General features: G+C 41.6%; 1 protein-coding gene across 14 annotated transcripts in view; it reads right to left on the minus strand.

The window, feature by feature from the left end:
* LOC127850200 (exportin-4-like) overlaps nt 1-14711 on the minus strand; it is a 76715-nt gene that overhangs the window by 40091 nt on the left and 21913 nt on the right. For all 14 annotated transcript variants that reach the window (XR_008035120.1, XM_052383041.1, XM_052383051.1 and 11 more), the window contains 3 exons: nt 11429-11603; nt 10539-10718; nt 7720-7859 (listed from right to left, as the gene is read on the minus strand). Coding sequence is in view for 13 of the 14 variants with exons in the window: in XM_052383041.1 (XP_052239001.1) it covers nt 7720-7859; nt 10539-10718; nt 11429-11603 (495 nt within the window). In the remaining variant the exon portion in view is untranslated. The remainder of the gene's footprint in view (nt 1-7719; nt 7860-10538; nt 10719-11428; nt 11604-14711) is intronic.

Genomic DNA, 14711 nt, shown 5'->3' on the forward strand with positions numbered 1-14711 from the left:
AGGTCAAATATTAATGTTCGACCTCAATGCTAGTCTCCGAGCCCACTTCAGCCGATCTATCTGCAAGACCAGTAGTCTGCATGTAGCCGGTTGAGATAGAAGTACAAATAACAGATATAGCATGATTTGGTAACCGTCGCCAGTAGAACATCAGTATTGAAAAACACAAAAAGTCATGTAGATTGTTGAATCCATAAAATATAGTATTCAATACAATCATAGCCAGGGGTATACAACTATGTAATGTAGACGATACCCGTGATACTAAAAATTGACCGATGAAAACACAGTGGAATACCGGTAATTGGTAAGTGGTGACCGAACCGGACCGGTCAATGACCGGTAACTGTAGCCCGGTGAACGGACCAGTCATAATATGACCGGTGACGTTACCAGTTAAAGACCGAAAAATGGTGGAATCCATATGGTCTGTTATCAATGTCAAGCACTGCTCGGAAAAGAAGATCATGCCAAAAAAAAAATCCAATCCGATGGCGATGAGACATCACTTATTCTGACCGGTGATCAGTGATCGGTGATATGACCGATGAATGGTGACCGATGTCCGGTGATCGGGACCGGTATAATATAACTGCGTCAGAATGGAAATATCTGGTGCAGAAGAATGACCATCCACGAAGTCATCTGATAATGTTAACCGGAAAACAACGGTAGATTATCAGTATTAATAGGCATAAGTGTCCTTGTAGTCGTAGTGGAGAAAAGAACAGCTTATCCCGAAGCCTGAATGTTAAACGAACTAGTGTTCGTATACAACTACGGCTCGGTGACTGCAACATGTGTGGATGCCATACGAAGAACCATCACACGTGGAATGGAGACATGATATTCCTAAAGGATTAAAATGGAGAACGTCGATATGACCAGTGGGTTCATTAACGCCTACGTGAGAAGTGGCGACATCCATATAACTTCGATGCCGAAATATTGTTCGGCTACGCTGGAAATATTGTCTTCTACAATATTGTCTCCGTGAGCATTGACATGATCGCTTACGAGCGTATCAACGCCGAGAACTGCTCAATGAAGGAGAGGTATGTTCGATAAATATCCAGTGGTGCTCAATGCAGTCCGCTGATGTCTACGTGAAGGTTGACGACGTCCTCGTTTCCTGCGATGTCGAGATCTGGATCGGCCGAGATGTGGATCGGCTGCGATGAGACCGAGATCTTCTAGAATAACGTCTCCGTGAGTGACGACGTGATCGCTTACGAGAGCCGCGACGATGAGAACTGCTCGACGAAGAAGAGCGTGTCCGATGTCTAATCCTTGATGAAGACGATGTATTCAACGAAGAATAGGAGAATAATTCAATGAAGAAGACCGAGTTCTTCTTCTTGACCGGTGACTGGTGTTATCGGTGGCAGGCCTAACTGATGACTGTTGACCGGTGACCGGAGCGGTGATCAATGACCGGACCGGTGACCGGACCGGACCGTTGACATGACCGGACCGGTGACATGACCGGACCGGTGACATGACCGGTGACCGGACCGGACCGGTGACATGACCGGTGACCGGACCGGTGACATGACCGGTGACCGGACCGGACCGGTGACCGGACCGGTGATCAATGACAGGACCGGTGACCGGACCGGACCGGTGACCGGACCGGACCGGTGACATGACCGGTGACCGGACCGGACCGGTGATCAATGACCGGACCGGTGACCGGACCGGACCGGTGACATGACCGGTGACCGGACCGGACCGGTGACCGGACCGGTGACATGACCGGTGACCGGACCGGACCGGTGACATGACCGGTGACCGGACCGGTGATCAATGACCGGACCGGACCGGTGACATGACCGGTGACCGGACCGGCCGGTCAGACGTCGATCAATGGTCCGTGATCAACGTCCCCGGTGACGTACCGGTCATATCATGACCAGTGTTGTCACCGGATAATGACCGTATGGCGGATGCCAAATGGTCCGGCATTGGTCGATGTCCTTGACCAATGCCATCGGGCAAAGACCGGCTGACGGGTGTCGCCATATGGTCTGATGTTGACCGACTGTCTAAGAGACTTAGCATAGTACGGTCGCGATCGTGCCCGATACCCGGTGACTGATACTGCAACTATCATCCATGATCTGCGAAGTCACCGGGTATTTATCCACTCTTGTTTCTGCGACCATCATGTAGTCGAATATATGAAAAACAAGAGCAAAGCATATTCAACCATAAACTGGTCACAGACCAGATTATCATACGGCACATAAAATCATTATTTGACCATAATGAAAATTATAATAATACTGCCGTAGATCATAAATTAAACAAAAGTTTAATTCAAAACAGATGAAAAATAAAATGACGATCAATTAGATTGTCATACGGAACGTTAAAATCATTATTGCACACAATGGCAAATGATAAACAATCTGTCAATAGAAGAACACGCTTTGCACGATCTCGTAACACATTAGAAGAACATGCTTTGCACGTTCTAGCAATGTATTAGAAGAGCACGTTTTGCACGTGGTCGTTCGCGCCTGAAAACACCCAGCATGGTAGAAATAAACCATTGTTCGATAAAAACAAGCATGGCTTACCTTTTACAAATGAAACAAAATCCATTAAATCCACACAAATTAATCCGAATGAGAAATAAAAAGATAAATAACACAATTTATCTATTCAAAACCCCAATCAACCAAGTGAAAAACAATATTTTAATTCAGAGCCGTAAAAGACACGTATACACCTGGTTGATCCGGAAAGAATATTGAGGGTTGGTTACCGATTTTTGGCTAGGTTGCATTGCACTATGTTTAACCTGGCCTGTATTACGGTATTGAGGTGGCGGATTCCCAGTTAAAATTCCGGATGAGTTATTTCCCCTTGGAAAGTATAAGCATACGATAACAGGTCAGTATTTATGACATTAAAACTATACATACAATGTTTGTGTGTAACAAAGCTTGTTATTAAGTCACTATACAGATATATTTGTGCCCTTTTTATGGATGTCGCGCGCTAAAGTGCCCTTTTTTGAAATTTTGCACCACGCCCTTTTTCCTTCCTGTATAAAACACTAGCAACTCGTCTGCAACTTCACTGCCGCGCATGCGCAATTACATTATTGAACCCAACGGAAAAATAATTCGAAAGAAAGAACTGCAGGACAAAACGTCCAACAGGGCGTTGAGACGAACTGGTATGAGAAAGACGATAGAGAAAATTTGTTGTTCTTGCAAAGAACGAATAAGTTCCTGATTTCCAGTTACAAGGAGTGACAATATGATCACCTCCGTGTCTGTAAGTAAACCATGACCGATGTGTGATAGTTGAAACCATCACAAAGGAATCGTGAAAATGTGTTGAAAATGAAAAACAGCTAAAAAGAATTTTCGCTTTTCAAGATTTAGATGTGCAGGTGATATTCGTTAGGATACCACATAATTGAGAAAATCAAGATACGTTGTTCTATGTGATCGTCCATAACCTTCACTGCTCACATCTGTATAAGATGTAAGGAAGGTTGTGGTAGAATAAACTATATTCTTGCCAAGATAATCTTCTAGTCTAGACACCACTGAATAGTGGTAAATAATGACAAAAAGATGGAAATCTGTGTCATTAAATAATCCCGAGATTAATACAATTATCTTAAAAATAAAGCTGAAACGGACGTAAGAAAAGACGTCTCAGCAGAAGGACCGGTGACCGGACCGGTAAATACCGACCGGTGACCGGAACCATTTGTCAAGGATGGGTGGGCAAAGAAACCACGGCAAGCCGAACTTTCCCACTCCAAACACACTTGAAAATTGGTACAATAGGACAGTGTTTAACACTTATAAGTTTATGACCTATCTACAGAATATAGCCTCTTCTTGAACCAATAACAGGCGCCTTTAAAATCCAGGATAATACAGGTCGCGAAGTCATCGATTTGCGAAGTACGGAAATATGATTGATAGTGGTACCTCCGGAATCGGAGGTGTGATGGCAGAAAAATGTGAAAACCCTAGGGGTAACCTTAAGCGGGTCCACGCTTGCCGGTAGAATGCATGGAAGTCTTAAATTCTGACTTGATTAATCCATTTACTTCAAGACTTCTAATCGGGACAAATTCCGAAAGGAATACGACCAGTTATAGGAAGACGGCCTGTTATGGCCAGAAGTGTAATAGAAGAATAACTTTAAGATGAGGTCCCTCCAGATCCTAGGATCTAAGATCTGAGTTCAATAGGTCCTAAGCCATCTACAAGACTGTAGCCGCTATGCGGTCAATCTGATAGGAAATCCTATGTATCAGAACTCTTGTTGATTCCAGTAGCTTGAAAATATGCACTGCTGTAGGAGCAATAGAAAAGCAGAAGTCGATACAAATGTCGTCTTGCTAATCCTGCTAGCGTCATTAATGTGTCCCAACTGTTCCGTGACACTGACTGCAAAGTCTGTAGCCGACAGGTAAAGGCGGTTAAAACAATTCATCCTTCGGGTCTCGAACATAAAATAGTAATGTTCGACCTCAATGCTAGTCTCCGAGCCCACTTCAGCCGATCTATCTGCAAGACCAGTAGTCTGCATGTAGCCGGTTGAGATAGAAGTACAAATAACAGATATAGCATGATTTGGTAACCGTCGCCAGTAGAACATCAGTATTGAAAAACACAAAAAGTCATGTAGATTGTTGAATCCATAAAATATAGTATTCAATACAATCATAGCCAGGGGTATACAACTATGTAATGTAGACGATACCCGTGATACTAAAAATTGACCGATGAAAACACAGTGGAATACCGGTAATTGGTAAGTGGTGACCAAACCGGACCGGTCAATGACTGGTAACTGTAGCCCGGTGAACGGACCAGTCATAATATGACCGGTGACGTTACCAGTTAAAGACCGAAAAATGGTGGAATCCATATGGTCTGTTATCAATGTCAAGCACTGCTCGGAAAAGAAGATCATGCCAAAAAATCCAATCCGATGGCGATGAGACATCACTTATTCTGACCGGTGATCAGTGATCGGTGATATGACCGATGAATGGTGACCGATGTCCGGTGATTGGGACCGGTATAATATAACTGCGTCAGAATGGAAATATCTGGTGCAGAAGAATGACCATCCACAAAGTCATCTGATAATGTTAACCGGAAAACAACGGTAGATTATCAGTATTAATAGGCATAAGTGTCCTTGTAGTCGTAGTGGAGAAAAGAACAGCTTATCCCGAAGCCTGAATGTTAAACAACTAGTGTTCGTATACAACTACGGCTCAGTGACTGCAACATGTGTGGATGCCATAAGAAGAACAATCAGACGTGGAATGGAGACATGATATTCCTAAAGGAATATAATGGAGAACGTCGATATGACCAGTAGGTTCATTAACGCCTACGTGAGAAGTGGCGACATCCATATAACTTCGATGCCGAAATATTGTTCGGCTACGCTGGAAATATTGTCTTCTACAATATTGTCTCCGTGAGCATTGGCATGATCTCTTACGAGCGTATCAACGCCGAGAACTGCTCAATGAAGGAGAGGTATGTTCGATAACTATCCAGTGGTGCTCAATGCAGTCCGCTGATGTCTACGTGAAGGTTGACGACGTCCTCGTTTCCTGCAATGTCGAGATCTGGATCGGCCGAGATGTGGATCGGCTGCGATGAGACCGAGATCTTCTAGAATAACGTCTCCGTGAGTGACGACGTGATCGCTTACGAGAGCCGCGACGATGAGAACTGCTCGACGAAGAAGAGCGTGTCCGATGTCTAATCCTTGATGAAGACGATGTATTCAACGAAGAATAGGAGAATAATTCAATGAAGAAGACCGAGTTCTTCTTCTTGACCGGTGACTGGTGTTATCGGTGGCATGCCTAACTGATGACTGTTGACCGGTGACCGGAGCGGTGATCAATGACCGGACTGGACCGGTGACATGACCGGTGACCGGACCGGTGACATGACCGGTGACCGGACCGGTGATCAATGACCGGACCGGTGATCAATGACCGGTGATCAATGACCGGACCGGACCGGTGACATGACCGGACCGGTGACATGACCGGTGACCGGACCGGTAATCAATGACCGGACCGGTGACATGACCGGTGACATGACCGGTGACCGGACCGGACCGGTGACCGGACCTGTGACATGACCGGTGACCGGACCGGTGATCAATGACCGGACCGGACCGGTGACATGACCGGTGACCGGACCAGCCGGTCAGACTTCGATCAATGGTCCGTGATCAACGTCCCCGGTGACGTACCGGTCATATCATGACCAGTGTTGTCACGGGATAATGACCGTATGGCTGATGCCAAATGGTCCGGCATTAGTCGATGTCCTTGACCAATGCCATCGGGCAAAGACCAGCTGACGGGTGTCGCCATATGGTCTGATGTTGACCGACTGTCTAAGAAACTTAGCATAGTACGGTCGCGATTGTGCCCGATACCCGGTGACTGATACTGCAACTATCATCCATGATCTGCGAAGTCACCGGGTATTTATCCACTATTGTTTCTGCGACCATCATGTAGTCGAATATATGAAAAACAAGAGCAAAGCATATTCAACCATAAACTGGTCACAGACCAGATTATCATACGGCACATAAAATCATTATTTGACCATAATGAAAATTATAATAATACTGCCGTAGATCATAAATTAAACAAAAGTTTAATTCAAAACAGATGAAAAATAAAATGACGATCAATTAGATTGTCATACGGAACGTTAAAATCATTATTGCACACAATGGCAAATGATAAACAATCTGTCAATAGAAGAACACGCTTTGCACGATCTCGTAACACATTAGAAGAACATGCTTTGCATGTTCTAGCAATGTATTAGAAGAGCACGTTTTGCACGTGGTCGTTCGCGCCTGAAAACACCCAGCATGGTAGAAATAAACCATTGTTCGATAAAAACAAGCATGGCTTACCTTTTACAAATGAAACAAAATCCATTAAATCCACACAAATTAATCCGAATGAGAAATAAAAAGATAAATAACACAATTTATCTATTCAAAACCCCAATCAACCAAGTGAAAAACAATATTTTAATTCAGAGCCGTAAAAGACACGTATACACCTGGTTGATCCGGAAAGAATATTGAGGGTTGGTTACCGATTTTTGGCTAGGTTGCATTGCACTATGTTTAACCTGGCCTGTGTTGCGGTATTAAGGTGGCGGATTCCCAGTTAAAATTCCGGATGAGTTATTTCCCCTTGGAAAGTATAAGCATACGATAACAGGTCAGTATTTATGACATTAAAATAAATAGGTTTAAACTAAACTAAAAACTAAGGATTTTTATTAAGCAATACTCATGTACTTCCTAAAAGACACTTCATACTGTCCTGAAGCGCTCTGAAAATACAGAATTAATTTGAAGCAAAGATTTCAAGTATGATTTTCAAGCAAGACTCCATTCAGATGGATTCTCTGAAACTGACCATGGTTGTGTTAAGGGTCCTCAAGGGCTCTAGAAATACAATCATGTAGGATCAATGTAATAAGGGATGAAGGGCAGTATTTTTAAATATTTATTTACAAACCATCAGAACATCAAAGACACCTCTAATAAATTTCAATAGCCTAGTTCTGGTAAAACCGGGCTTTATGCATGCATGTAAAGCATTATCTCAGATAGGCCTGTGCAGTCCACACAGGCTCATGAGGGAGGACACTTTCAAACTTTCCTGACCTGGCTATGATACTGAGGCTGCTATCTACAGTCAGTCTGCCCAGGGCCCCCACACAACACAGCTGGTCTGCAAACTTGTCTCTGTCATCCTCCTCTATTTCGTCTATGTCATCACAGTCTGGGATGTTCTCATCAACTGTCTAAAATAAAGTGGGACTTTTTGTTTTCTTTATTTCTGAATATGATATTTTGTCCAGAAAGCTCTGTTTTGCAACTACAAAATTAGATTAAAACACTCTGTTGCAGTCGTACAATAATTTAGCCATAAGCCATTTAAGGCAATATACTTCTCTAGCCTCAATAGAATATAATACATAGTTTAGAGGGTAATTCAATATAAAGAAGCAAATTTGTTGAATTTATATCCCCCGTCAAATACACTTTGTTTATGGATCGGTGCAAATCCCTTGATATAAAGTAGAATAATTAAGTGTAGGGTAATGCCGGTAATTAGAAGAAAATAATTAAGTGTAGGTTAATTGTTTTCATGAAATGCAAGTCTCTTAATTGATATCTACACACCCATTAAGTTTCATGTTGAAATCTTGTAGCGTGGCCTTGGAATGTTTATTCATACAAAAACAACAAAAGGCAATAACTCTTAGTTAAGAAAGTGCGTGGATATGGTTCTTGTGCATGGCACTTCTTCCCATTGATTTCTACACACATGAAGTTTCATGTTGAAATGTTGTATCGTATCTGAGATATAGCCATAAAAAAGTCATCATAAAAACAACAAATGGCAATAACTCTTATTTAAGAAAGTATAGGGTTATGGTTCTTGTGCATTGCACTTTTCCTCAATAATATCTATACACCTATAAAGTTTAATGTTGATAGATTATATAATTTCTGTGATATAGCCCTTAAATGTTTTGTGACAGATGGACGGACTGACAGAAGACAAGCCCAGTTCTATGACACTGTCAATAACTTACCTGAATTCTGCAGCCTCCGGTAGACTGATGTGACACTGTCAATGACTTACCTGAATCCTGCAGCCATCCAGTGGACTGATGTGACACTCTCATAAATTACCTGAATCCTGCAGCCATCCGGTGGACTTATGTGACACTGTCAATAACTTACCTGAATCCTGCAGCCAACAGTGGACTGATGTGACACTGTCAATAACTACCTGAATCCTGCAGCAATCCGGTGGACTTATGTGACACTGTCAATAACTTACCTGAATCCTACAGCCATCCGGTGGACTTATGTGACACTGTCAATAACTTACCTGAATCCTGCAGCCATCCGGTGGACTGATGGGACACTGTCAATAACTTACCTGAATCCTTCAGCTTTTCCGTGGACTGATGTGACACTGTCAATAACTTACCTGAATCCTTCAGCTATTCCGTGGACTGATGTGACACTGTCAATAAATTACCTGAATCCTGCAGCCATCCGGTGGACTAATGTGACACTGTCAATAACTTACATGAATCCTTCAGCTATTCCGTGGACTGATGTGACACTGTCAATAACCTACCTGAATGCTGCAGCCATCCGGTGGACTGATGTGACACTGTCAATAACTTACCTGAATCCTGCAGCCATATGGTGGACTGATGTGAGGCTGTCAATAACTTACCTGAACCCTGCAGCCATCCAGTGGACTGATGTGACACTGTCAATAACTTACCTGAATCCTGCAGCCATCCGGTGGACTTATGTGACACTGTCAATAACTTACATGAATCCTGCAGCCATCTGGTGGACTGATGTGACACTGTCAATAACTTACCTGAATCCTGCAGCCACCTGGTGGACTGATGTGAAACTGCCAATAACTTACCTGAATCCTGCAGCCATCTGGTGGACTTATGTGACACTGTCAATAACTTACCTGAATCCTGCAGCCATCCCGTGGACTGATGTGACACTGTCAATAACTAACCTGAATCCTGCAGCCATCCAGTGGACTGAAGTGACACTGTCAATAACTTACCTGAATCCTTCAGCTTTTCCGTGGACTGATGTGACACTGTCAATAACTTACCTGAATCCTGCAGCCATCTGGTGGACTGAAGTGACATTGTCAATAACTTACCTAAATCCTGCAGCCTTTCCATGGACTGATCTGACACTGTCAATAACTTACCTGAATCCTGCAGCCATTCCGTGGACTGATGTGACACTGTCAATAACTTTCCTGAATCCTGCAGCCATACGGTGGACTGATGTGACACTGTCAATAATTTACCTGAATCCTGCAGCCATCTGGTGGACTGATGTGACACTGTCAATAATTTACCTGAATCCTGCAGCCATCTGGTGGACTGATGTGACACTGTCAATAACTTACCTGAATCCTGCAGCCATCTGGTGGACTGATGTGACACTGTCAATAACTTACCTGAATCCTGCAGCCATCTGGTGGACTGATGTGACACTGTCAATAACTACCTGAATCCTGCAGCCATCCGATGGACTAATGTGACACTGTCAATAACTTACCTTAATCCTACAGCCATTCGGTGGACTGATGTGACACTGTCAATAACTTACCTGAATACTGCAGCCAACAGTGGACTGATGTGACACTGTCAATAACTTACTTGAATCCTACAGCCATCCAGTGGACTAATGTGACACTGTCAATAACTTACCTGAATCCTGCAGCCATCTGGTGGACTTATGTGACACTGTCAATAACTTACCTGAATCCTGCAGCCATCCCGTGGACTGATGTGACACTGTCAATAACTAACCTGAATCCTGCAGCAATCCCGTGGACTGATGTGACACTGTCAATAACTTACCTGAATCCTGCAGCCATCCCGTGGACTGATGTGACACTGTCAATAACTTACCTGAATCCTGCAGCCATCTGGTGGACTGATGTGACACTGCACATATGAGTTGAACACATGGCGCGCCTGCTCCTGGATCACGTCGTTTGGCAGATTGTCTTTCTTGGCAGTCAGCAGCTCCATCCACGTCTCCAGCAGCTTCTCATAGGCCTCCATGTGCAACATGTCCTCCTTGTGCAACTGAAAGTGGGCAAGTATCCAAGAAATAGAGAACACGTGGTATGTTTTGAATTTTATCAAACAGCTGAATGATTTTATAGGAGAAAACTCAAGCTGTTGTTTAAACTTTTTCTTTACATTTGTACCTGCCTTAACACTGCAACTTCATGTGCTACATGTCCTCCTTGTTCACCTGAATGCAGGCAGGTATCCCAAGAACTGAGCATCACTCTTAGAATATGGGGCTTAATGCATGCACAGGTTTATCAGGGACAATGGTATTTGTTTATTTAAAGGGCATCTGTTTTTAGCAAAAATCCAGTCTATGCAGAAAGTTCGTCCCAGATAACACTCTACAAACCAGTGGACACTATCCATATGCTTTAAACCTGGTTTTCCCAGAAAGAGGATCATTATGAGAAGCTTAGAAGCCTAAACTCAAGCATTGATGAGTGGCCAAGCTTTGTGGGCTAGGCAAATAAACTTATCAATGTTTGTCACTCTATGTTTGTCAGTTACCAAGCATTTTATTTATCCCATCATTTTATCATATTTCTTTTTTTTATCAACAATATAAAAACAAATGACAATGGCTCAACACAACACTTAAACCTCAAATTACATCATGAAATGTTGTGTTTTCTACACCACTTTTATAAGTTCAGCTCTCTTAAAAAAAATCTGTGATATTTGGCAAACAAAAATGCAGTTCAGTGATATCTTTTCCGTACCTCTTCTTCTAATGCAGCCTCCCTCCCGAAAGCACAGGTGAGTGTTTTGAGCTGCTCCATGAACCTCGTGAAGAGAGGGGCTGGTAGGGAGGAGAGGCACAGGGAGGGGAACATCATCACGATGTTCTTGAACACGCTGGCGATACCCAGGCACTCATAGTCCTGTAGATCTACACTGGGAGAGGCAGGAGACAAACTGGTTCACAGATAGACTAAACCCTTTCCCGCTCAGAAGCACACTAAAAGTGGCTACTGCAAAACCATTAAATTTCGTGTGGTACGAATTTTCGTGGATTTCGTTGGTCCGCTGAACCACGAATTCAAGTACCAACCATTATTTATACATTTGTAATCCGAAATCGGTTGTTTCCGAATGCCATGTCGGGCAATCATGCTATAGTAGGAGGACGTGTCTGAACTGTTCCTGTTTTCAACCATTTTGAAAGAGACATTGTTTGATTTGATTGAGCTATGCTTGTTAATATAATATGTTGTTTTCTTGATAAGTGTTTGGGTAATAATACTTTTAAAATCAAACTATAATGTATTTAAACTGTACGCTTATGATTGTTCTCTTCTAGGTGATGCTTCAAATTAACAGTTTGCAGATTTATCACATATGTCAATTAGTTCCAAATAAAGTTAAAAGAGACATAACGGTTTTCACACATGTATTTTGGGGACCTTATTACTCAATTGTTACTACTAGGGGATCTCGATTGCACTGAGAATTGCAAATATTGTCAAAACAACATTGATGGCAAATAACGAGCGGGGACAAACAACTGCGCCGCTTTATTGCTCTAATCGACAATACTCGGCATTACTTTCATGCTTCAGTGCACATTAACCTCAAGTCTTGCTGTCAACACAGATTTGCAGATTATGCTTCTTTATTACTCTGGTTGTTTAAATAAAAGTTCAATTGTGATGACGGTCAGTCTTCCCCAAAAATTTGAAATCCACGAAATTACGTGTCAATGAATTAGTTTTTTTTTTTATTAAACCACAAAATTTCATACTGACAAATGTCTATATGTTTACAGTATTTGCAAACAGCATAAAACCAGACCAGCCTGCGAGTAACTCTCTGTATGCTGCTCAACAGTATCTCAGGGTTGGATATGAAATGCGATAAACTTGAATCTAGCAAGAAAGGTCTTTAATTTAGTTGACAATCTAAGGGAATATAAAGGTCTTTAAGTGGATGCTGAATGGTAAAAGGTTACAATTGGAATAGCTTTGTTTGTTCTCAAGGAGGAGGCGGTTGTAAGACATCAGCCCCTAAGAATGCATTTTTCCAGCAGTTTTCATCAGCAATTATGGCTATTAATTGTCCAATACAATCAAACACTAACCTTGAAACAGACAAGATCGTCAATTTTTGTGATAAACATTAACTAAAAAGACCATGGTAACCAAATCATCATAGGTTAAAAATAAGAAAATCATTTCAAATGTCTTGTTCTGAAGACATTTACTAAATGTACGCATATTATATAGAAGGATTGGCAAGAAAAACACAATCTAAGTATTTAAACAAGAGATGTGCTCGTCAGAAACACATTACCCCCTATTGCGCCGCTTTGAAATTTTTTATTTTTTGACCTTTGACCTTGAAGGATGACCTTGACCTTGAACTTCCACCACTCAAAATGTGCAGCTTCATGAGAATGCCGCTTTGAATTTATTTTTTTTTGACCTTTGACCTTGAAGGATACCCTTGACCTTGAACTTTCATTACTCAAAATGTGCAGCTTCATGAGAACGCCGCTTTGAAATTTTATTTAAAAAAATTACCTTGAAGGATGACCTTGACCTTGAACTTCCACCACTCAAAATGTGAAGCTTCATGAGTACGCCGCTTTGAATTTTTTTATTTATTTTTTGACCTTGAAGGATGACCTTGACCTTGAACTTCCACCACTAAAAATGTGCAGCTTCATGAGATACACATGCATGCCAAATATCAAGTTTCTATGTTCAACAAGGGCTGTTTGTAAAACATGCATGCCCCTCATATGGGCTGTCAGTTGTAGTGGCAGCCATTGAGTGAATACGTTTTTGTCACTGAGACCTTGACCTTTGACCAAGTGACTTGAAAATCAATACGGGTCATCTGCAAGTCATGATAAATCAGTCCTACTCAGTTACTCCGAGGACGGCTAGATTTTAGCCATCGGCTTATCAGCAGAACTAATTAGTGTTAACTGTTCTGTGGTCATAAAGCACACTCCCATGTCAGGTTGACAACAGCCTGCTTGGTGATAATAAATGAACCCAGGTGTTATATCTGGCCAAATGTGAATATGCTGCAACATGTTTCAGAGAGTTATCGACCAGTGTAATTAACAGTTGTGCCAAATATTAATAGCCAATACAACATTTATTTAGATTTTTTTATATTTATAAAACAGGTAAGCTTGAAATTTGTTAGTAAAATAATTTTATGTTCACCTTTGTTAGATTTTAAATTTGACATGTAACAAGCACCGAACATGTAATATGAAATGATTGAAATTAAAACTAATAGAAGTTAAATGATTTTAAAAGATAGTTTTCTTTACTCTTTCAGATTGACAACCAAAATGACTTTTCATATTCCATCACTGAGGGAACTTAGAATAGTTTTTGACGAAAATGATTCAGAATATATTATCTTTGATGAGTTCAAAGCATTTCTAAAAAACAATAAGTGTGAGATTAACCAGCAGTTAAAAGTGGCAACATTTTCAGTTGGTTGAAAGGAAAAGATCACTGAGTGTAAAAAGTGTTGAATGAAAACCTTTATTTAAACTGGAGACTATATAGTGCAATACTGTATGTCATATCGCGACACATATGAAGTGTGTAGACAGGTTTCGAAGGAAATTAAGGGGATATTAGTTAAACAGTCAGAGGAAACCCCCATTACATCTACAAAAGAGAAATACAAACATATAGTTAATGCTGATTTTCTATCTAAAGTCCGTTTGTCGGAGCTTAAAAATGGGAAAAGTGACATTACAACATTAAATTCATTTTGCAACAAGAGATGTATTTGTCAGAAACACAATGCCCCCTATTGCGCCGCTTTGAAGCCATAAATTTGACCTTTGACCTTGAAGGATGACCTTGACCTTGACCTTTCACCACTCAAAACGTGCAGGTCGATGAGATACACATGCATGCCAAATATCAAGTTGCTATCTTCAATATTAAAAAGTTATGACCAAACTTTAACGAAGGTTAAAGTTTTAGGAAAGAAAAATACAATGATATTTGACCTTTGACCTTGAAGGAT

The sequence above is a fragment of the Dreissena polymorpha genome, chromosome 11 (genome assembly GCF_020536995.1).
Source record: "Dreissena polymorpha isolate Duluth1 chromosome 11, UMN_Dpol_1.0, whole genome shotgun sequence".
NCBI lineage: Eukaryota > Metazoa > Mollusca > Bivalvia > Myida > Dreissenidae > Dreissena > Dreissena polymorpha.